Source organism: Eubalaena glacialis, chromosome 3 (assembly GCF_028564815.1).
Source record: "Eubalaena glacialis isolate mEubGla1 chromosome 3, mEubGla1.1.hap2.+ XY, whole genome shotgun sequence".
NCBI classification, from domain to species: Eukaryota; Metazoa; Chordata; class Mammalia; order Artiodactyla; family Balaenidae; genus Eubalaena; species Eubalaena glacialis.
In genome coordinates, this window is record NC_083718.1 from 54,545,694 (window position 1) to 54,567,681 (window position 21,988).

The 21,988-nt window shown below is 39.6% G+C and overlaps 1 protein-coding gene across 1 annotated transcript in view; it reads right to left on the bottom strand.

The window, feature by feature from the left end:
• Nucleotides 1-3,067: 3,067 nt before the first annotated feature.
• Nucleotides 3,068-21,988, bottom strand: part of FAM20B (FAM20B glycosaminoglycan xylosylkinase) — a 41,186-nt gene continuing 22,265 nt past the window's right edge. The window contains exons 5-8 of the mRNA XM_061183075.1: nt 12,262-12,433; nt 11,853-12,044; nt 9,609-9,668; nt 3,068-7,083 (exon numbers count right to left, since the gene is read on the bottom strand). Of these exons, the coding sequence (XP_061039058.1) occupies nt 6,852-7,083; nt 9,609-9,668; nt 11,853-12,044; nt 12,262-12,433 (656 nt within the window). The 3' untranslated portion in view covers nt 3,068-6,851. The remainder of the gene's footprint in view (nt 7,084-9,608; nt 9,669-11,852; nt 12,045-12,261; nt 12,434-21,988) is intronic.

Consider the following 21,988-nt stretch of genomic DNA (forward strand, 5'->3'; position numbering starts at 1 on the left):
TTTTGGAAGAGCTTAATGCATTTTTCAAAATCACCTGAGTTATTGAAGCCACTGGCCTAAGAGCCATCTTGTCCTAGGAAGAAACTGCTGTCTCGAAATCATGGGACTTGACTAATTTCATAGGCTCAGTGGCTTTGAGGCTGGCCTCCCCATACAATAAGGTGAATCCTAGCACCAGATCTGTCACAGCCAAATTGATTCATATGTTCATTTCAGTCTCTTAGATAACACTCAATGCCAGGTCTGTTCCTTCCTCAAGAGCTCACCAAATGTGCTCCTGCCTTTAATTCAAACAGCAATAGAGAAAGAAAAAGACTTACAAAAACAAATCCAAAACAATTAACAAAATGGCAATAAGAATATACATATTGATAATTTACGAAAGAGGAAAGAAAAAAAAAGGCAAGACAAACAGCTGCATAAATCAGATAAGCACCTGTGTGAGGATACCAAGAAAGTGAAATTGAAAAGCTACATTATGTATGCATATTGTATGTTTTAGTCATTCAGAGTGATGTCAGAGCTGAACTCAAACCTTCCACAGAGCAGTCGCTAGTACACCAGTGCTGAGTTATCTACACTCAAGCTCGTGAAACCCTTGGAAGGACAGTTAACAAGGAACACACCATTATGCTTATTTGGAAATTGAAAACATTAACTTATTCAATAAATGTTGTTTGAGCATGAATGGCAATCTAGTATAGTGATTAACTGAATGGCCCCTTTTCTGATATGTCACTTTGGGTGTTACTTAACTGTTCTATGCCTCAGTTTCCCCACCTCTAAGATGGGGATAATAAAATGGTCACTTCATAGGCATGCTGTGAGGGCTAATGAGCTTATTCAGTTCTGCATTAACCTTTATTATTGTAAATGCCCCCGCCTTGGAGGAGACTGGATGGTCTACACAGGAGGCTTTGGAAGACTTTATTTACACTTGTGAACTTCACAGGTGAATTTATGGTGATAAAATTACTAGTATTTACCCTGGCTTCTTTTAAAAAAAAATCCATGTTTTAAGACTGTGGAAATAATTCTCTACTGGTAACTTTCATGTAGGTCTAACTGATAATTTTTGAGATTGGATTTTTATTTGGATTTCACATTTCATGGTAAATAAAGCAGGTAGCTTGGAAGTTCTTGGACAATTTGATTTCAAGACATCTTTTTCCTGAAAGAGTAAACTTTTTTTTTTTTTTACCAGAGTCAGTCCCACATAGAAACAATGATCCAAACACCAGTTTTTAGCTAAGCCTCTATTTCAAGTAAATTGCTCATATTTCATTCTCAGTGCTTGGAAGCTACTGGTTGTAACTCTAGGAGCAAGATCTCATAGATGATGGGGACATCTAGAGGCTTTTGTGAAAACTACGGGTAGCTTTGATTCCTTAGCAAGCAAACTCAGTGCTACTCATGAATGGCCCAAGGACCAGTGGCACTGGCGTTGCCCTGGAGCTTGTTAGAAATGCAAACTCAGGCCCCAAACCTACTCAATCAAAATATGCATTTTAGCACAGTCTTTCAAAGAGAAAATGGGCACACAGCACCTTTACTGAGGTCATCTGAATGGGACCTAGCTTAGCAATTAGACAACTTCCCTACCCCGCTGAAGGCCGTCAGAACACCATCCGCCTTGAAAACAACCTTTGGGTAAAAATCAAGTCTTTATCTCCAAATAAATTTGGCATGTAAAAAGCAAACTCTGAAAAGATAAAATGAATGTTTCACAGCTAATCTATAAGCCAATGGCTCCTTTAACATCTATGAAGTAGAGCAACTGAAGCATCACAGTGGACTGAGACTTCCTCTCAAGAGGCAGGGCACACCTGATGAAAACCAAAGGAAACCCCTGAAGGGTTATTTCTGGTGACCCAGGTACTGAAAACAGAGTACAGGCCCAGGAAGCTCTGTATCTTACACACATACGGCTTTGCACTTCTGGAGTCAGGGGTTCTACACACACCACATGTCAAGCCTGGATTGATCTCCCCTTCTTCCCCAAGGTAGGTCTGCCTACCTCTCACTCTCAACCTCCTGTGATTCTTTCCTGCTCCTTATTTCCACTCTAATTCACACAATTCCTGAGGCATTTGGTACTTCACAAGTAGTCTCTTCTGCTAGGACTATGGGCTCCTTGAAGGAAGGGACAGTCATTATCATCTTGATGGCCTCCAGCACAAGGCCCAAATGTCTACTGAAGACCAATACTTTACACACTGTGACTTCATTCTCTAATTCCCTCGGATTCGTAAAGCAGCTTATCTTACAGAATTCACCCATGCTAAACCAGTGGTTATGACCATTCTTGTCTATTTTACAAAATGAGGGCTGCTAAAAATCAGTTTTTATAGGCAAATACAGTGGGTAAAATGAGCCCATAACAGAACCTCTCCCTCCCTACTCCCAGCTGCCTTTTCAGGCTTTAATACTGGTCTTTCTGGTATGCTTGAGAAGAAAATGAAGCCTGAAATCTCGCCTGGAAAATGATCGTATGAGGTGAGTCAGCGAGGAACCCGTTAACTAGGCTTTAGCCTCCCTTTGGTTTTCAAGTACAAGTGACAAAAACTGGCACAAACAAAAACGCTACAAATCAAGTAAAAATCTTGAGAACTCTGCTCAGTTGTCTGGTTGAGGTTTATGACGCTGTATTTCCATTTCAAAATTTAAAAGTCTGGGTATCCTAAGAATTATAATCAGGGCAGCTGGTCTTTTCTTCCAGGTCTCTATGATACTGTGCTGACAAGTTCTTTGGGATTCATAATTCTTTATCTCTAAAGAAGCTGCAAGAAAGAAGTTAACAATTAAATAAACAAAAGGCACCTAAGAATTATCCTACTGAAATTCTCGGTTCAGTCACAACCTGATATGGGCCTTCTGAAGACTAGTGAGAAGTGTAAAGGTCTTATCCGTCGATTCTGTGAAACAATCCCTGTGGAAGTTTATGTGTATGCAGAAGATGTAATCTTCTGTCCCCTAACAAAACAGGAAATCGGAATTGAAAACAATGGAAGTATCCCGAACCGGGGTGGGGAGGTGGGGAAAGAATGAGGAAAAGATGGTACATCAGTACTTATTAAAATCTTTATTCATTTTCTTTCTTTCAGAATCGAAACCCATAGAACACATTAGAAATTTAGGTGCATATCTGTCTTGTTTGGTATCTTACCAAGCACAACCTCTATTTGTGCAACAGCTCTGAGAGGAAATCCTTGGCAGATCAAAACAGAGGGTAGTGGTTCCTACACCTCTCTTTGAAGCAAATAAATTAACTTCCCAGCAAGTTATTCCCAGTTCCCCCCCAGACATTTTGTATTTGTGAGTAACACCTTAGTTCCTTAAAAACCTGTGGCAGTATAGTATCCAGCCCTCACCTTTTCAACCCAGACTTGAGGCGTCGAAGGGGGAAAGCTGGCCTTCCCCTGTACAACCATCTCACGAGGCTGGTCTATGCGCCTCGGGCGTCGGCCCTGGCTAGCACAGGAGGTGTTTGCTGAATGGATATCTTTATGTCACTTAGATTTACTCTCAGAGACTAAGAGAACCTTTTCCTAGCTTCAGGTTCTTCAGCAACAGTGTTTCCCTGTGTCAAAATAAATACATTTTTTCTTGTTAGAATACATATATGACTATATATATACATATACCTTGACTCATGTTTCCTGAAGCCCAAGCTCACAAGACGACTCACATAAGACAGCTCACTGATAGATGCTGTTTACCATTATTTGAGGTGTGGTCAGGTAATGGTCAAACAAGAATACGGAAGCTGTGGAGAAGGGAGGGTGAAGGAACATGGTGGATGGGAGAGGAAGGCCAAAAGCCTTTTTTTTTTTTTTAAAGAAAGGGAAGGATGGATTTCTTTGGAAGAACATGTTGCCTTCAGGTGACACGGAATTTTTGCCATGTATAGGATTCATCTTTCCCAAAATAATAGGATGTACCTGAATTCTCCCATTTCCTTATTAAATTTCATTTGACTTATTAATCCTGAGTGCAAATAGGGAGAAATGCCTTATTAATAAATTATTGAGCAATACTCTGAGTAAATCAGATCCTATTAATGTTTTGCACAGAAAATTATTTACCCCCAAAACCCATAATACAGCTTCATATTAAATAACAATTCTAGAATGAAATCTCTATACCCATATTCGCCCAAACTATGGAAAATATATATTGGGTTGGCCAAAAATTTCGTTCAGGTTTTTTGTAAGATGGTGTGGAAAACCAGAACGAACTTTTTGGCCAACCCAATATTTAAGAAGTGGAAGAAGGGGGGCAGGAAATGGTACTCAGTTCTGATTTTCTTAGTTTTATAATATTAAAATGTACCCACATCTACCTTTAGATGTTAGCTAGGCACGCCCAGCTTAGGACTGATCAAAAACCCTTCCAATGACCTGTTTGATTATAATAGTCCTCGATTCTAAAAGATAAACCATCAAGAGGACAGCGTTACAAAACTTAAAAAAAAAGATATCTACCTCTCTTTTGAAACAGAATTTAGTGTTTATGAATTTTAGGGCTATAAGCTTATGGTTGGTTTGTTTCCAAGATTCTAAACGTACTTTTGCAGCTTAATCCGATCCTGACTTAGAACATAAATTTATATTCTAAGCATCAGTTCACACCACTCTATTAGCATAATTCTAACTTTAACCACTATACATCTGAACACCTTTTAAGATCATGAATTTTAAAATAGGGAAAGAGAATGAGATTATACATTTTCTGCAATGTTTGGAAAAAAGAATGAAGTGTTTTTCAAAGCAGCTTTTCCTCCTGCTTTTTTCCTTAGCAGAATCTTCTGCCTTCAACATCATGAATAAAGTTCCCAGTTTGAGAACAGCTCTTATTCATTTCACTGGGGCATACTGAAGGTATCACATGTTTGAAAGAAATTTAGTTCAGCTAACATTTACCAAGGAGAGCAGCGCTGACTTCCTTCCCACTGTCCCTCCAGCTGGCTCCCTGATGCTCTGAGGTAAGCACCATCCAAGGTATTCTCAAGCTCAAATGTGAACTTCCCTGGATGCACATAGTAAATGAGTTTAAAATTGGAATTAATGCTTCCTTTTGTTAACACTAGCTCAGTGTTCTGTGCTACTACCTGTCTTCTTAAATTCAATACCTTTTTAAAAATAACTCAGCCCATTCTGTGTACATCGCCAAATGTACATACTAAGTACAAAAGCATCCTAATTTCATGTTACTTTAAAGTAGTTATGGGGTACTCAGTTATCTTTCAATTTGAGAAAATTGGGGCATAAATTCTAAACTGTTTTTGAAAGGGTGGTTACCTAAAACTGGTCTCCAATGGCTGGCAGTAAATTTGTTCAACCACACTGTTTAAATATTAGTGTCTGCTTCACAGAAGTCAAAACCGGAACAGTCCCCAGACAAAATGCAGGAGAGAAGCACCCACCTCTGAGGACACGTGAGTGGGCACACCAGGCCTAGTTTCCTCTGCCCTGTATTTTAATGCAAGTGCTTATATGTCAAATCGCTTTGGCAGAACACAGAACTAAGCCTGTTTTAGCAACTTGAAATTTGAAAGTGCTAATAGGAGACGGAAGGACAATACTACATCGTGGGTTCAGAACTCCAAACAAGATTAAATGATGAAATCAGGGTTTGACATAAATCAAAATCTTAAGGCTCTTCCTGGTAACCACCTTAATTTTAAGGCTCAGAAGGCTTAAAATCTTTGTTTCCAGCCTTCCACATGGCCCAAATCACAAGATAGGTCCAGCCACCAGCAGGATCTGAACTATATTATCTGTAGGAGCGAGCTGGCTTTTCTCACAAGAAAGGCACAAATAGGATCGCCAATCTCTTGGGAACAGCAGCTTTAATGACCAAATGCCTTGAAGACAGAAGTGGAAATTCATTTTAGAAATCAGGATGGCAGAGAAGACAGGCAACCTAACTCTTATTCAAGCTGTTATTTCAGTTTGCTTTGATAATTTGCAAAGGATTTGCCTGCTTTGGGCAAAAGGAAAAAAAAGTCTCCATAACAGAATTGTGCTTGGGTTGTAATGGTAGGTTCTCCAGGGACACTTTTTTGGATTAATTTGGACACAATTACGAGAATGCAAATCTTACTTAGGTACAAGTCATGCTTGCTTTTATATACGTTAAGAACTTAAATACAGGGGAACCTGTTTTTTCACTAATTCAATCACCGCCTTGATTCTGGTTCTACCAAGCAGGTCTCTCTCTCTTCTTCCCTCCTTTAAGAATCATCAAAAGCACCACCTACTCACTTAAAAGCCCAAACATCTTTCCTGCTTTTGTCCTTCCTCTAATTCTATCTTAAAAACATAGTCCCTCCAACACAGCATGCTACTTTGGCTCAACAGAATGCTGGCTTACTTGCTGCCACTCCTTAGGAAGCAGTAAAATTCCCAATTTGACCAGTCCTGGTGAAAAAGGACCCGAGAGATTACAAAGTGTTTTCGGAAAATCCACAAGTGTGGAGAAAGGATTATAAGGATGGACTCAAAACACACACTCCAGAACCAACCCCAACATTAACCTATTCAAATGTCACACCTCTAATTCGTCCTTTGGCATGAGAATTAATACTGACCAACTGTGACGCCCACTGCTAGAATGGGCATATGCCGAGGAAGTCAGAAGGTGGTTCAGCAGGTACAGCTCCGTGGTCTGAAACTTGTAGTCTTTGTTTCAACTTCTACTACAGCAAACACCAAAGAAATCCAAGGCCACCCTGTCCCCTGTCACCAGAACGTGCTGCTGGCCATTTCCAATCCACCTCATACCATTCGGAATTGATTGTGCTGTTTCTCTATCTTTGTAAAAAGAAGTTTCACTTATTTTGTGGAGAATTACAAGTGGGAGAGAGGCATCCTGTCTTCCACCAGCACTGCGTCCATCCCAAACTGGTCAGTGCACTGCTTCACGGTGGCCAGGACACTCAGGAGCCGCTGGTCCACAGCGTCTAGGTGAGGATCAGAGAGCACTGGGGAGATGGGGTCATGGGCCATGGCAGATTTTAAGGCAGACTTCAGCACACCATTCTTCAGGGAGTTCAGTCTGTTCCAGGTAGAAACCCGAATGCTGGGAGAAAAAAAGTTTTAGGACAGGTTACATAAAACCTCTCACTATCAAATGGAGATTAAAGCCCGCATGGCAGACAAAAGTAAAGAAATAATTATGTAAACTATCTCAACTAGAAAAATCATTTCTGTTTTAGAAGTAGCTCTACATTATGAGTAAGTAACATTACCACATTTTGATATTTCTTTCTTGGTAATTAATGAGAAATATATACAATATTTACACATGTTCATTGCAGTGCTATTCGTAACAGGAAAAACTGTTAAACAATCTGAATGTCCAACAACTGAGAAATAGTTAAATAAATTACGGCTTATCCATTCAAGGGAATACCATGCAGCCATTAAAAGCAGTTGTGAAAATTCAGTGGCATGGGGAAATGCCCATGATATAATATTGAGTCAGGGAAAATAGTTGGAGGGAAAACACTCTTTTACTCCAAATCTGTGGGGAAAGAAAATGTGTGTGTAAGCATACACACAAACATACACACATGATTACAATGAAATCACTAGAGTGTTAACAGGAGTTATCCTTACATCTTAATAAGTAATTTAATTTCCTTCTTTTTATGTTTCTGAATTAAAAATTCTAGCATTAATATTATAAATAGAAAAAGTTTAAGGATACCTATTTTTCTCAATTATTTTACCAACTAAAGAGGATCTTTTATTTATCTTAGAAAAAAAAGTATTTACCTCCCTGTAGGTAATGTGGGAATTACTAGGTATGCATTAAAGTCTGACTCTGCATGAGGCAGGCAACTTGTTCTGCAACCATTTGAAAAGTAAGAAAGTAAGGATCTTCGGATAAAGCATGGCAGGGATGCACAAGCACAGAGGCAGTGTGGTTTTACTCTTCTGAAAGATACTACAAGTGCCTAGAGCATTAGAGTTCCCCCTGTGTAACGAAGGTATCACTTGACTGCCTCTCACAGCTCCAAATTCACTCTTCACATATGCCCTGCTATAATGGACAGAGATCCTTTAAGCATCTCTCCTCTTAGGCTTTCTCGGTAGAGGACACTGGAAGGAGACTGCAGAAGGAAGAGGTTCTCCAGACGCTTCTGGCTGCTGTACAGTGAGTGGGTCAGTAGTGTGCAGGAAAGGTCATCAAATGAAACTCTGCCTTGGCCACATTCCCAGAACAGGCAGGCCCTCCATGATGTTGCAGCCTTGGCCTGGCTTGGTGATAACTTTCCTAAGGCCCTCTTGACATGGAAACCAGAGCCCCCAAAGCCACCCACCCATGCTGGTGCCCCAATTCCCTGTGCAGGCCCACAAATAAGCCTTGCCTGTAGCCTGGAGGGTTTCTACTGAGTTGTTGCTCTCTCGGTATGCCATGCTACCACCTGCTGATTGCCTGTACCCTGCCTGCATTCTGGAGGGCTGCTTCCTGCACTCCCAGCACCTGCAAACTAACACACTTCTCTGCTATTCAGTGGGCTGAACTACACATTCTCCACTGAGGTCCAAACCCCAGCCTTGGGGAGGGGGATCCCCTTCCAAGTTTGTTCTTCCTTGGGTACTCTCCCTCAGCTCTAGTTTTCTTTTATAGTCACTCTTGTATCAAAGAGTTTAATAATGCTTATACTAAACTGTCCTGTCTAACCCACCATGTCTTTTCTATCTCCTGACTGGACCAGACTGATAGCACTATTAATACAAAATCATCTTCCTTCACAGATACAGGTTCTGACTGGATGTATCACTGCTTCCCAGTATTAATGAAGATAATTAAGGGTTGCCTAGGTAAACACTTTCTGCAGAATACTGTTGTTATTAAAAAGAGAAAGAAAAGAAAAGTAAAACAGACCAGTTGCCAGAAGAGGCAGTCTTACATGATCAGTGTGTTTCTGGGAGCTGAGCAGTAGGAAGTGGTACTCCTGGACCTGCACTTCTGTGTAGCCAAGCAAGGTGGATCCCAGCTGATTCTTAGTGCTCATGCTTTAAAATCATACTGGCAATGAAGATCTGAAAAGGAGCTCCTTAGAGCCCAGTCTTTATCTCATTTTCTTGATTTACTTTTTAATTTCTTTGTTATCTAATATAGACTTTTAAAAAATCAATTACTAAATACCTATGGAGAAAGCTACTTTTGGTTTACACAATTTCAAACTGAGATAAGCAAACCACAGGTGGGTTGTGCTGTTGAGTGAGAGGACTTGAAACCACAAGGTAAACATAGTAGGGCAACTAGGGGCATGGGTTGCACTAGATTTTGGGTGGGGGGGAGTGAGGACTATATTCTGATATTAAAACAAACATGGATATACATTATTGGATAAAGTGAAAATTTCTACTCATACAAAACTCAAAATGCATTCTGAGCTTTGGGCTACACTGCTGTGGAAACCTTTCCCTGATCCCCTATAGCTCAGGATCTCCAGGGGGTTCGGGGTTAGAAAAGCATGAAAAGCGCTGCTCAGGTATTAGGAAGTTTTAAAGCCAAGAAAACTGATGTACTGTTACCTGAGCCTGGAAAGGAAGGCAATGAAGGCAAATGTACTTGACTGTGTAACTTACATGCAACACTGATAGAGAGGGGCAAGAATGCTTCTCTCATCCAGCGAGGGGTTCCCAAAGCTGAAAATTAAATGAAAACTTAGTGAATTAGGTGGAAGCACCCGTCCCCTTCTTAGCATCAAAGCAAGAACAAATTCTATAAGAAACCCGAATGTGATCCTGGATAATTTCATGCTCCCACAGCTCAAATCAGTTAAATTAAAAATAAACAGGGCATGACCAATTAGACACAGGATTCCTAACAGCTTGTACTGCAGCATCAAACAACAAATATACTCCTTTACAAGGATCCTTTCTCCTGGCAGGATATTGCAAGGTGTTGAAGCATAACCATCGTAACACGGTATGGGGTCCACAGACCAAGGGAGAACCTGAAGACCCCCAAACCTGAGAAGGTTTTAAGGGTATGTAGAGAAATAAAGGCTACTGATATCAGGTTCTCGCAAACAAGCAGAAGGTCATTACCTGTAAAAAAGAAGTTATACTTGTTCTACTCTAATATTACCAATCAGAAAAAGACTTAGATTATTGTATTCCCTACAAGAAAGTATATGGTCAGATTCAAACTGGAAAAACTGCTCACAGAGGCTGAGAAAACAGTGATTCAAAGCAGATGTAAAAATGCTCTTAGTAATTCCGAGTTAGAAAAGGAGAACTGATTCTGGAAAAACTGTCAACCTTCCACTCTTTTCCTGGATGCTCACCTTAATAGCTGGAGGGTCTGGTAGCCCTCAGCACAGTGCAGGCCCTCAAATAATAAAAGGCAAAGGCAATTATTTCAACGTGTATTTCCACAGCACACAATCATTTTTACAAGTAACGATAAAGATATTCAGGAACTGAAAATATAGTATAAATGAAAATGAAATACATAGCACTGGCCACTACCTGCTTTGCTGGGAATGGGAGAGGCAATGTTTGCAGGCCTCTCACTCTCTGTAGCTGTCACCCCCTTTCATGGAGTATGAGGCACCTGGTGCTCAGTATGAGGTGATGGCCTCCTTAGCAAATGCTGCCCAAGCATTCTTCACCGAGTATCCATGTCTCAGCTTATTCTCAGCAACCAACGTTAATAGTGACTCATCTTCTTTATCCATTCGAAAGAAGATGTGGTACATATATACAATGGAATATTACTCAGCCATAAAAAGGAATGTGGATGGATCTAGAGACTGTCATACAGAGTGAAGTAAGTCAGGAAGAAAAAAACAAACATCGTATATTAACACATATATGTGGAACCTAGAAGAATGGTACAGAGGAACCGGTTTGCAGGGCAGAAATAGAGACACAGATGTAGAGAACAAACGTATGGACACCAAGGGGGGAAAGTGGCGGGGGGTGGTGGTGATGGTGGGATGAATTGGGAGATTGGTATTGACATATATACACTGATGTGTATAAAATGGATAACTAATAAGAACCTGCTGCATAAAAAATAAATAAAATAAAATTCAAAAATACAAAAAAACAACCAAAAAGAAACAACAAAAAAAACACAATAGTGACTCAGAGCCTGGACAATTCCAGCTCCAAGGAAGTATTCTATTTAGCAAACATTTATTATGTGTAACTAAAAGTGTGGCACTTAACTGGGTACCATGGAGAATGCAGAGTGCAAACTGAAAATACAATGTGCTCTTCAAATAGCTCAGACCTAAATGAGGACATTCCATTTATTCAAAATTAATAAAATTGTCTTATTCAAGATAAAAGTAACGTGTCTTTATATACAATCACTAAGCAACTAACTGCTCTCCTACTCATAATAGAAAAAATCTGGGCCTAGACTGCCATAAAAACAGCAAAAACATCCTATCAAATAAACTAATTTTTTAAACTGTATGAACCTTTGGATAGAATAATTTAACAACAACTAAATTTCATGTTCCGTTAACTATGTATTTCTCAAGATTCTAAACATCCTAGTCAAGAAAGAATGATGTAAGTAGCAATAAATAGAAGACCTTGATTTCCAGTTGTCTGTGAAGAGAATCATACTCTTTGACTCTTTGGAAAAAGTGAGTTTTCCACTTTTTTAAAGGCCTCAGATCCCTGAAGGTGAAAGGAGTACAAACTCTGAACAAGTTGGAAGGCTGGGTGCCAATGGCAAAGACTCCGAGTGGAAACAAGAAGGATGCCTTCTGTTGAGCCTGCTCTGGAGGTTTTCCAGGGCACCCTAGAAAGCATTCTTCTTGTCTACACAGGACCCCTAACTGACAAGGAGAGTCCTGCTGGTCCTACCTTTTGGCATTATCGAGAAGGATGAGCATACTAGCGCCTTCATCGTCTTGAAAACTCTCGTAGTGATGGCGGTCAGCATTGCCAATCAGGTAATCAAAGACAGCTGTATCAATGATGTCCAAGAGGCGAGGGCCAGAGTCATAAGGGGATGTTTTCTTCACAGCGTCACAGTAGCTCTCATCATACTCCCACCTGGAGGGAAGCAGCAACACCAGGGTTGTTTACTGAGTGCCAGCACCACACGTAACAATGTTTAAAACACAGAGAAGACAGAGTCCCTGACTAGCAGGTTTCCCCCTGAACCCTCCATAGTCCTTTTTAGTCTTGGACAGAACCCTGGCTCCTACACAGGGTTGGCACCTGACCAGGCACAGGAGAGAATGAAGTAGTGGCTCACAGGAGCATTTACCTGGCTAATTTGCCCTCTCGGTAAGTCCTGCCCCATGGGTGTCGGTGTTTCTGTAGAGGCCACACATCTGGAAGCCAAAGCGTGACAGACCCCTCCATTGTGTCTCCATCAGCACAGGCTGGCTCTGTTTCTCGGCAATAATAACACTTCCCATAGAAACAAGTATTATTTCCTAAAGGAGAGAATGGAACCAAATACACTTACAGAAAAAGGATGAGTCCAAATTCTCCCCAAACAATGCAGAAGAGAGCAGCTCTGTGTGAAAACAAAGATCCTGAGCTTATTTTTAAATCTTTATTTATTTTCTGTATAGGAAATAAAAGCACATGGTGTAAAAAAATTCAAAAGGTACAAAAGGATATATACGAAAAAGTTAAGTCTCCCTTTCCCTCTCTGTCCCTTCTACCCAATCTCTCCCGGAAGTCAACCACTGTCACAAGTATCTTTCTGAACTCACTTTAAGTAATGTCCTGTTCTCCTTCAGCAGGACTGACATTTTGGCCAGAATGCCCAGGGGAGGGAGAGAGGGCATGTACAAGGCCAAGCCATGGACCAGGACTTTGGTTACATACGGAGTGGGGAGTGGGGTCTAGAGCAAATGAGTAAACAGACTGAGGATAATGGGAACCAGGTTTCTCATAGATGGAGAAGGGAGTTTAACATATAAAAAGAAAGAAGGCCAGAGTAAATCCTGCAGTGTTGAATTAGAACTGGAGATACTGGTTTGAATTGATGGTTTTAAAACACAGAGATATAAAAGAAAGTACAAATGTTTGTGTGTGTATATGTATGCATATATATACATACACATGTATATATATATACATATTTTGCCCCTCTAGAAAACCTGGAAACAATAACACTCAGGTAGTAATGAGCACACTCACATATCAGTTTCTAAATGTCATTTTAATACTGTATTAAAAGGAACCAGGGCTCCTTGGAGAAACAGATGACCCCTAGGGCAGGGGCAGGGAAAGTACAAGATGAGCCTGGGTCATATTGCTATGCCAGCTGTAAGGAGGCACTCAGAGAATGACAGGGACATTCCAAATGACACAAGAGACAGTTTGTAGGGGTTCCCACTGGCCAAATCTGGGATAGTTTGAGCATCAAATAATAATAGTAACAAATTGTAACTGAGTAAAGTAAGAGTCTACGTGTTCATAGTGATATAAATAAATAAATAAGTAAACAAAAGTGGGGCAGGGCCGGGAGTTCTACTCATCAAAAGAATGGCAACCAGTAAGTCTAGAAGAAATGACAGAATTAGCAAATCACCATTTGGCAACTATCACAGTAGTAACTGATTCGGGTAAGAATTATCAATGAATTCTAAAACTGGTGGGCAAAAGTTTGATGAGGATAGAATATTTATATAGTTTTGAGTTTCTCCCTACAAGTACTCAGTAATTACTTATTAGTAAGTATAAAATACTGGAGAAACCTTGCAGACACTCACCATCTTAATCAAGTGATGAGTTAACATCACCAGCAATGGGACCAACATCACGTGCCTCCTGATATGATGCACTGAGAAGTGAACAATAGCACTTTGCTAGCGTTTCCACCAAAGTTTTTAAATCATGAAGAAACATCAGACAAACGTAAACTAAGAGATATTCTAGAAAGTAACTGGCTTGCACTCTTCAAAAATGTCAAGGTCTTGAAAAACAAGAAGAGTGAGGAATTGTTTCAGCCTGATGGAGGCTAAAAAGACATGACAAGTGAATGCAACTGAATACAATATCCTAGATTGAATCCTGGATGTACATAGGCCATTACATGGACAAGTGGCAAAATCTGAATAGGATCTATGGATTAGACAGTGATATTGGATCAATGTTCACCTCTTGATTTTGATGGTTGAATGTTGTTGTGTAGGAGAGTGTTCTGGTAGTTGGGATATACTCACTGAAGTCTTAAGGGAGCATGTAATGCTGTAATGGATATTCATGTCTGCAACCTGTTCTCAAATGATTCAGAAGTGTTAACAATTGAGGAATCTGGGGGATTCTGGATCATTTCTGCAACTTTCATGTATATCTAAAATTATTTCAAAATAAAAAGTTAAGGTAAGTAATGCTTTCTTTGCTCTCCACCTCTACGAAATAATAGCCATCAAATGAGCTAATTCCCTATACCCAGAAAACCTCACATACTCCTTTAATGATAGTTTATGTTCTCATGTATATGTGTCCTTGAAAAGACAAACAGCACTCAAACTTTTTAATATTTCCAAGCTCTGGCATAGTACACACTAAATAGAAACTAATCCACTATATACCCACCCACAAAGCTGATTCTATCACTCTCCATTACTTTACAAACTTTTCTAGGTAAAGAAGATTTGAACACTAATTGAAAGATATACCACATTTATTTTTTAATTATAAAAATATAAACTTGTAAGTTTAACTTGATCCATCAGAAATACCAACGGATCTTTTAGAGGGTAACTAGGTATGACAATTTTAAAGGTCATAAGAAAAAATAAATAAGAACCGCTAGAAAATTGTTAAAATAACTGCAAAGAGAGGGGACTAGACCTACCAGATATCAAAACATAGTATAATGCCTCAATAATTAAAACATTATAGGGGACTTCCCTGGTGGTCCAGTAGGTAAGACTCCGCACTCCCAATGCAGGGGCCGCAGGTTCAATCCCTGGTCGGGGAACCAGATCCCACATGCATGCTGCAACTAAGAGTCCGCATGCCGCAACTGAGAGTCCGCATGCCGCCAGAAAGATCCTGAGTGCCGCAACGAAGACCCAGAGCAGCCAAAATAAATAAATAAAATAAATATTAAACAACAACAACAACATTATAGACCAGCTCATAAACAGATTTAATGTCCAATGGAGCAGAACAAGAAGTCCAGAAACTAAAGCTAAATAAAGAAACTAAATAAAGAAAATTTACTACAGGGAAAAACAAGAGACTCTTTAACAAATGCTATTGGGACAAATGATAGCCATCTGGGGAAAAAAAACCAACAACAGTGGAGCCATACTTCATTACATATACCAGAATAAATTCCAACAATATCAAAAACTTAAATGCAAAAAATAAAACTATAAAGGTACTAAAAGAAAAGAAAAAAAGCAGAATTCCTCCATAATGTTGGAGTGAGCAAGGCTAACTATGATTCAAAATCAGAAAATCTATCAGAAAAGATGGACTGATTACATTAAAAACAAAAAGTTTCTGTAAGGCAAAAAAACCCCCCAAAAAACAAAAAAAACAAAACAAAAAACTATAAGCAAAGTCAAAAGAAATTAAAGAATTGGGGAAAATATTTATACCTCATATCACAAAGGGCTATTATCCTTCTTATGTATGAGCTCCTGTAAATCAATAGGACCAATGACAAAGCTAAAAATGAGCAAAGGGGACTTCCCGGGTGGTGCGGTGGTTAAGAATCCACCTGCCAATGCAGGGGACACGGATGCGAGCCCTGGTCCGGGAAGATCCCACATCCCATGGAGCAACTAAGCCCATGAGCCACAACTACTCTAGAGCTGGCGCTCTAGAGCCCGTGCTCCACAACAAGAGAAGCTGCCGCAATGAGAAGCCCGCGCACCCCAACAAAGAGTGGTCCCCGCTCGCTGCAGCTAGAGAAAGCCCACTCGCAGCAACAAAGACCCAACGCAGCCAAAAATAAATAAATAAATACATAAATTCATTTTTAAAAAATGAGCAAAGGATATGCAAAGACAAAATACAAATGGCTCTTAAACAAATAAAAAGATGCTACATGTGAAACAAACAAAACCCGAAGTTTGATAATACGTTGTTGTTGAGGCTAGGGGAGAAGAGGCATTCTCATACATCACTGCTGAGAATGTAAACTGATTAAACATCTATGTAAAAATGTACGTGCCCTTTGACCCAGCACTTCCACTTCTGGATATATTTGATCATGTATGAAATAAAATATGTACAGGTAATTTTGGGCAACAGTGGTTGTAAAAACAAAATACTGGAACTTTTATGTCCAACAAGGGCCTAGTTAAATGAATTATGGTAGATCCATGCAATGGAGCATGCTGTAGCTGGTTAAAATAAAAAAAAAAAGAAGAAACTCTTTACATGAGATAATAGAAAGATTTCCAAGATGTATTACATAAAAGATTAAGATGCAGAAGTATGTACAGTATGACATATGTTGTATAAAATAGTAGAGTTAAATAAAAATATATATTCATATTTCGTACAAAAAGGACATAAAGAAATTACTAATAGAGATTACCACTAGGAGGAGGGAGAAGGAATGGTCGGATGAGAGGAAAGCTTTTCACTGTAGTCCTTTCGATATTTTTAAAAAATTGTGAGTTGTGGGAATGTATTACTGATTCAAAAAACATAAAAAAACAAAACAAAACAAAACATTGCTTGGTGTAGGAAACCTGTTGCCTATGTGACAAAATCCAAACTTCTGAGTTTGGTAAATAAGACCCTTTATAACCGAATGGAGTCAGGTGTACTGGCTAAAAGTGCAATCTAAGGTCAGGTTTGTGGGATCAAAATACAGACTCTAAATAGTCATTAGACTGCAAGACATTGGGCATGTAATTTCACCTATCTAAGCTCCCTCTGTAAAACGGGGATAATATAACGGTTCTTCCGCCCTTGGGTTGTGAAGAGTGAAAGAGACAATCCCCAGTAATGCTCAGCACAGTGCCTGACACATTGTCAGAGACCAATCAATGCCAGCTATTTATTATGAATAATCTGGTTCCAATCTACCTTTCCAGGCCTCAATATTCTGGTTTGATAGCCATGAACCTGAGGCTCTGAATCTTTCACTATTTCCTGGATGCGCCAAACTTTTAAAACTGGTTTTCTGATGACCTCGATCTCCATGCTCTCCTTGGATGAACTACCACCTATGGTAATAAAATCTATAGCTCCAGCCCACACTTCTCGCCTAAGCTACAGATTTTAGCTCTGAAATAACTAGTCAACATTTACTCCTGGATGTTCCTGTCAAGACGAGATTCTGCACCCAATTTCACTGTGTGTGGGTTTTCCCCCACCACCAAGCAATTGTTAGACACCAGCTGGGTGTCCTACAGTTTAACTTAATTCTGACACTATCTACCCGGAGATAGCATCAGTCTCCACAGGTTAAGGGCTCAGTCCCATAGGACTGCCCTCCACTTCAGATGCCAATTGCAAGTACAGGTTGTCACCTGTGCTTCTGACCAGCTGGCTATAAATTAGAGGTTCCTATGAGCTTCTGTTTGGGTTCGATTAATTTGCTAGGGTAAAGAATATACAACAGGGAGAGGACAGTCTCTTCAATAAATGGTGTTGGGAAAACTGGGCAGTCACATGCAAAAGAACGAAACTGGACAACTATTTTATAACATATGCAAAAATTAACTCAAAATGGATTAAAGACTTGAACTTAAGACCTGACACCATAAAACTCCTAGAAGAAAACGTATGCGGTGAGTTCCTTGACATTGGTCTTGGCAATTATTTTTTGGATTTAACACCAAAAGCAAAGGCAACAAAAGCAAAAATAAACAAGTGGGACTACATCAAACCAAAAAGCTTCTGCACAGCAAAGGAAACCATCAACAAAACCAGACAACCTACTGAATGGGAGAAAATATTTACAAATCATATATCTGATAAGCAGTTAGTATCCAAAATATATAAAGAACTCATACAACTCAATAGCAAAAAAATAATCCTATTAAAAAATGAGCAGAAGATCTGAATAGACATTTTTCCAAAAAAGACATACAAGTGGCCAACAGATACATGAAAAGGTGCTCAACATCACTAATCACAAGGGAAATGCAAATCAAACCACAATGAGACATCACCTCATACCTGTTAGAATGGCTATCATCAAAGAGACAAGAAATAACCAGTGTTGGTAAGGCTGTGGAGAAAAGGGAACCCTTGTGCATCACTGGTGGGAACGTAAATTGGTGCAGCCACTGTGGAAAACAGTATGGAGGTTCCTCAAAAAACTTAAAATAGAACTGCCATATGATCCAGCAATTCTACTTCTAGGTATTTATCTGAAGAAAACAAAAACACTAATTCAAAAAGATATCTGCACTCCCATATTCACTGCAGTACTATTTACAATATCCAAGGTATGGAAACAACCTAAGTACTCACCAATGTATGAATGGATAATGAAAAAAAAAATGTGGTATATATACAATGGAATATTACTCAGCCATAAAAAAGAATAAAATCTTGCCATTTGCAACAACACTGATGGCCCTTGAGGGCATTACACTAAGTGAAATAAGTCAGAGAAAGATAAATACTGTATGATCTCACTTACAGAATCTAAAACAAAACGAAACAAAACAAACCCAAGCTCACAGATACTGAGAACAGATGGGTGGTTGCCAGAGGCTGGGGGGTCGCGGGGTGGGAGAAATGGGTGAAGGGAGTCAAAAGGTACAAACGTCCAGTTATAAAATAAGTCATCAGGATGGTGACTATGGTAAATAATACTGTACTGCATATTTGAAAGTTGCTAAGTGAACAGATCTCAAAAGTTCTCACGAGAAAAAAAAAATTCTGTACCTATATATGGTGATGTTTGTTAACTAGACTTATTGTGGTGATCATTTCACAATATGTACAAACACTGAATCATTATGTTGTACATCTGAAACTAACATAATGTTGTACAATTATACCTCAATAAAAAAAAATTTGCTAGGGCGGCTCACAGGTCTTGGGAAACCAGTTTACTCCCTAGATTACTGGTTTATTACAAAGGATATCAACCAAGAGCCGATGAAGAGATATACAGGTCAAGGTCCCGAACAAAGAAGCTTCTGTCTTTGCGGAGTTTGGGGCCTGGCATGGTGGCACGTGGAAACTTTTGGTTCACCAACCAGTAAAGTTCCCCGAACCCCGTACTATCGGAATTTTTATAGAGGCTTCCTTATGTAGGCAAGATCAATTAGTAACTCCAGCCATGATCAGTTATTTCCAGCTCCTCTCCCCTCTCTGGAGAAGGGGCAAGGGTGCGGGGCTGAAAATTCCAAGCTTCTAATTATGGCTTGGTCTTTCTGGTGAACAGCTTCCATCCAGGAGGCATCCAGGAACCAACCCAGAATCACCTCAATAGAATAAGATATGCTCCTAGTGTTCCTATCACTTAGGAATTTACAAGGGTTTTAGGAGCTGTGTGTCAGGAACTGGGGACAGAAACCAATATATCTATTTCTTATTATTTTACACAAGCAAACAAAATATCCAAAATTAAATTCATTATCTTCCTCTGCTCCATCTCCCTAAGTCTGCTCCTTTCTATATATTCCTAAGACAGCTAACAGCTTCATTATACACTTAGTCATCCAATCCAGAAATTTAGGAGTCATTTTTAACTTTTTCCTCTCTCTCAATTGTCTCACTCAGCCCAAATGTTCACCAAATTCCTTCCATTCCAGTTCTTGAGTATCCCCTAGATGTCCAGGTTTTAGTTTGGACTCACTGCATGTGCATTTACTACAGCAGCCCCCAAGGGCTCTCATCTCAGCTTGCCCTTCCCAATTCATCCTCCACAACGCTGCTACAATTAGTTTTCTAAAACTCAAATCTGATCTTTCCACATTCAAACTCTTTTCCATGGCCTCCCAGTGCCTAAGGAGAAAATCTTTACTTCAGCTCAACTACACAGTCTCCTGAGCTTGCCATGCTCTTCTCTCACTTCTTGTCGCTGTTGTCTCTGCTCTGTCCTCCACCTAGAACAGGGTTAACTCAGGGAGCCTGTGAACTGGATGGAAACAAAATTACATTTTTATTTTCACTAACTTCTACCTGAAACAGCGTTTCCTTCAGTTATGATGGTAGGCAGCAAACCATAGTATTAGCATTACCTGTGACTTTCTCAACAGAAGAAATCAATAAATTTTTCATATAATAGCATTGTTGCAGATACTGCAAAGTATCATTTATATTTATGGTCCAAAATTATGGTAGTTACTAGATCACTCTAAATCTTGTTATTTAATGTGTAAATAACGACGCACATGTTACTCTATCACAAATTAGCTTTTTGTAATTTTAGGTTAAAAAATATATACTTCAATATTATTAGTTTTGTTTATAAGTCTACGTATTTTAATTTATGTATTTAAAAACATTATTTTGAGAAAGGATCCAGAAACTTCTCTAGACTGCCAAAGGAGTCACTTGCACAAAGAAAGGTTAAGAGTCCTTTTCCAAACCTAGGGTGTTCTTTCCCACTGTATCTTCCTGCAGGATTGCTACTCTCCCTCTAAGACTTGGTTGAAACTATCACCCCAGCCCTAACTTCTAGACCCCCTCCTCTTCCCCTTCACATTCCCACAGGCCCTCTCTATATGTCTGGCTCCCCCATTAGATAAAGCTCCTTGAAGGCAGGAAGGTGTCATTCATTTTTGTATATTCAACACCTAGTTCAGAGCCTGCCACACAGAGTGAAACAAAATTTTGTTCAGTAAATAAATGAATGAATGTAGAAGAATATAAGCAGATCAAGTATTTTAGTCTCAAAATCTGGGTTTGAATCCTGGCTAACAGTTAGTAGCTTTGTGACTTTGGGAAAGTCATTTAACTCTTTTAAACCTCTTTCTCAGGTCTGAAATGTGGATAAGTCTCCCCTACTTATTGCACTCTTTTGTCAAGAGGATTAAATAAGGTAACTGTGTGAAAGTGCTTTGTCAAGTTGCAAGGGCTATACAAAATTTAGTTATCATTATACCAAGTTATCTAGTAATACATTTTAAAAATTGTGCTAAGGTCAGCCCATTATTTAAAACCTATCTCCAGCCAATCCCTCTACCTGCCTGCTATGGCATGAATGTTCATGACCCCCTAGAATTCACACGGTGAAGCCCCAATATGGTGGTATTTGGAGGTGGGATTTTGGGGAGGAGTCCTCATGATGGGATTAGTGCCTTTATAAGAAGAGACATGACAGAGATGATTCCTCTTTCATTCCTTCTCTGCAATGTGAGGATACAGGAAGAAGACTGCTGCCTGTGAATCACAAAGAGGGCTTTCACCAGAACCCAACCATGGTGGCACCCTGATCTTGGACTTCCAGTATTCAGAACTGTGAAAAATAAATCCCCATTGTTTAAGCCACACAGTCCATGATATCTTGTTATAGTAGCCAAACTAAGACACTGCCCTATGCTGTAGAGTGTATCCAGAAGCTTTTCTCTAAATGTACCAGTCCTTTGTACTTTCAGGTCTTTGTGCGCTCATTTCCATTATACTTCCTGTTATTTTGCCCAATGCCCTTCCCTCTTTGCTGCCTGGGTAGCGTCTACGGATTCTTCAATACTCAGCCCAAGTGTTAATAACCTCCTCTACAAACCTTTTTCTGGCCTCTCCCTTCCTCCGCGCCTTGCACAATATATGAGAGTTAACCTTCTATGAGTCTCTAGATAGCGGGCCTATTCTTCTCATCCATCAGGAATGCATGTTTGCCTAAGCATAAAATTGGACAAGCAGAAGTGATTAGAAAATATATGAAACAAATCAGTGACATTGTATGCTTTTGGTTATTTGTAAGAACAGCAGAGCCCTAGCCTGATAAGTTTAAATTCTGAATGGTGAATCTGTCAAAAGTGCTTTAAATATTCAGTTTCACCTCATTATAAATGTAAATCCATTCACTCTGGCAAAGCAAGTTGAAGTTCATCTTGCAATGTCTATTTCAACAGTCATATCAACGCAGAGTACTG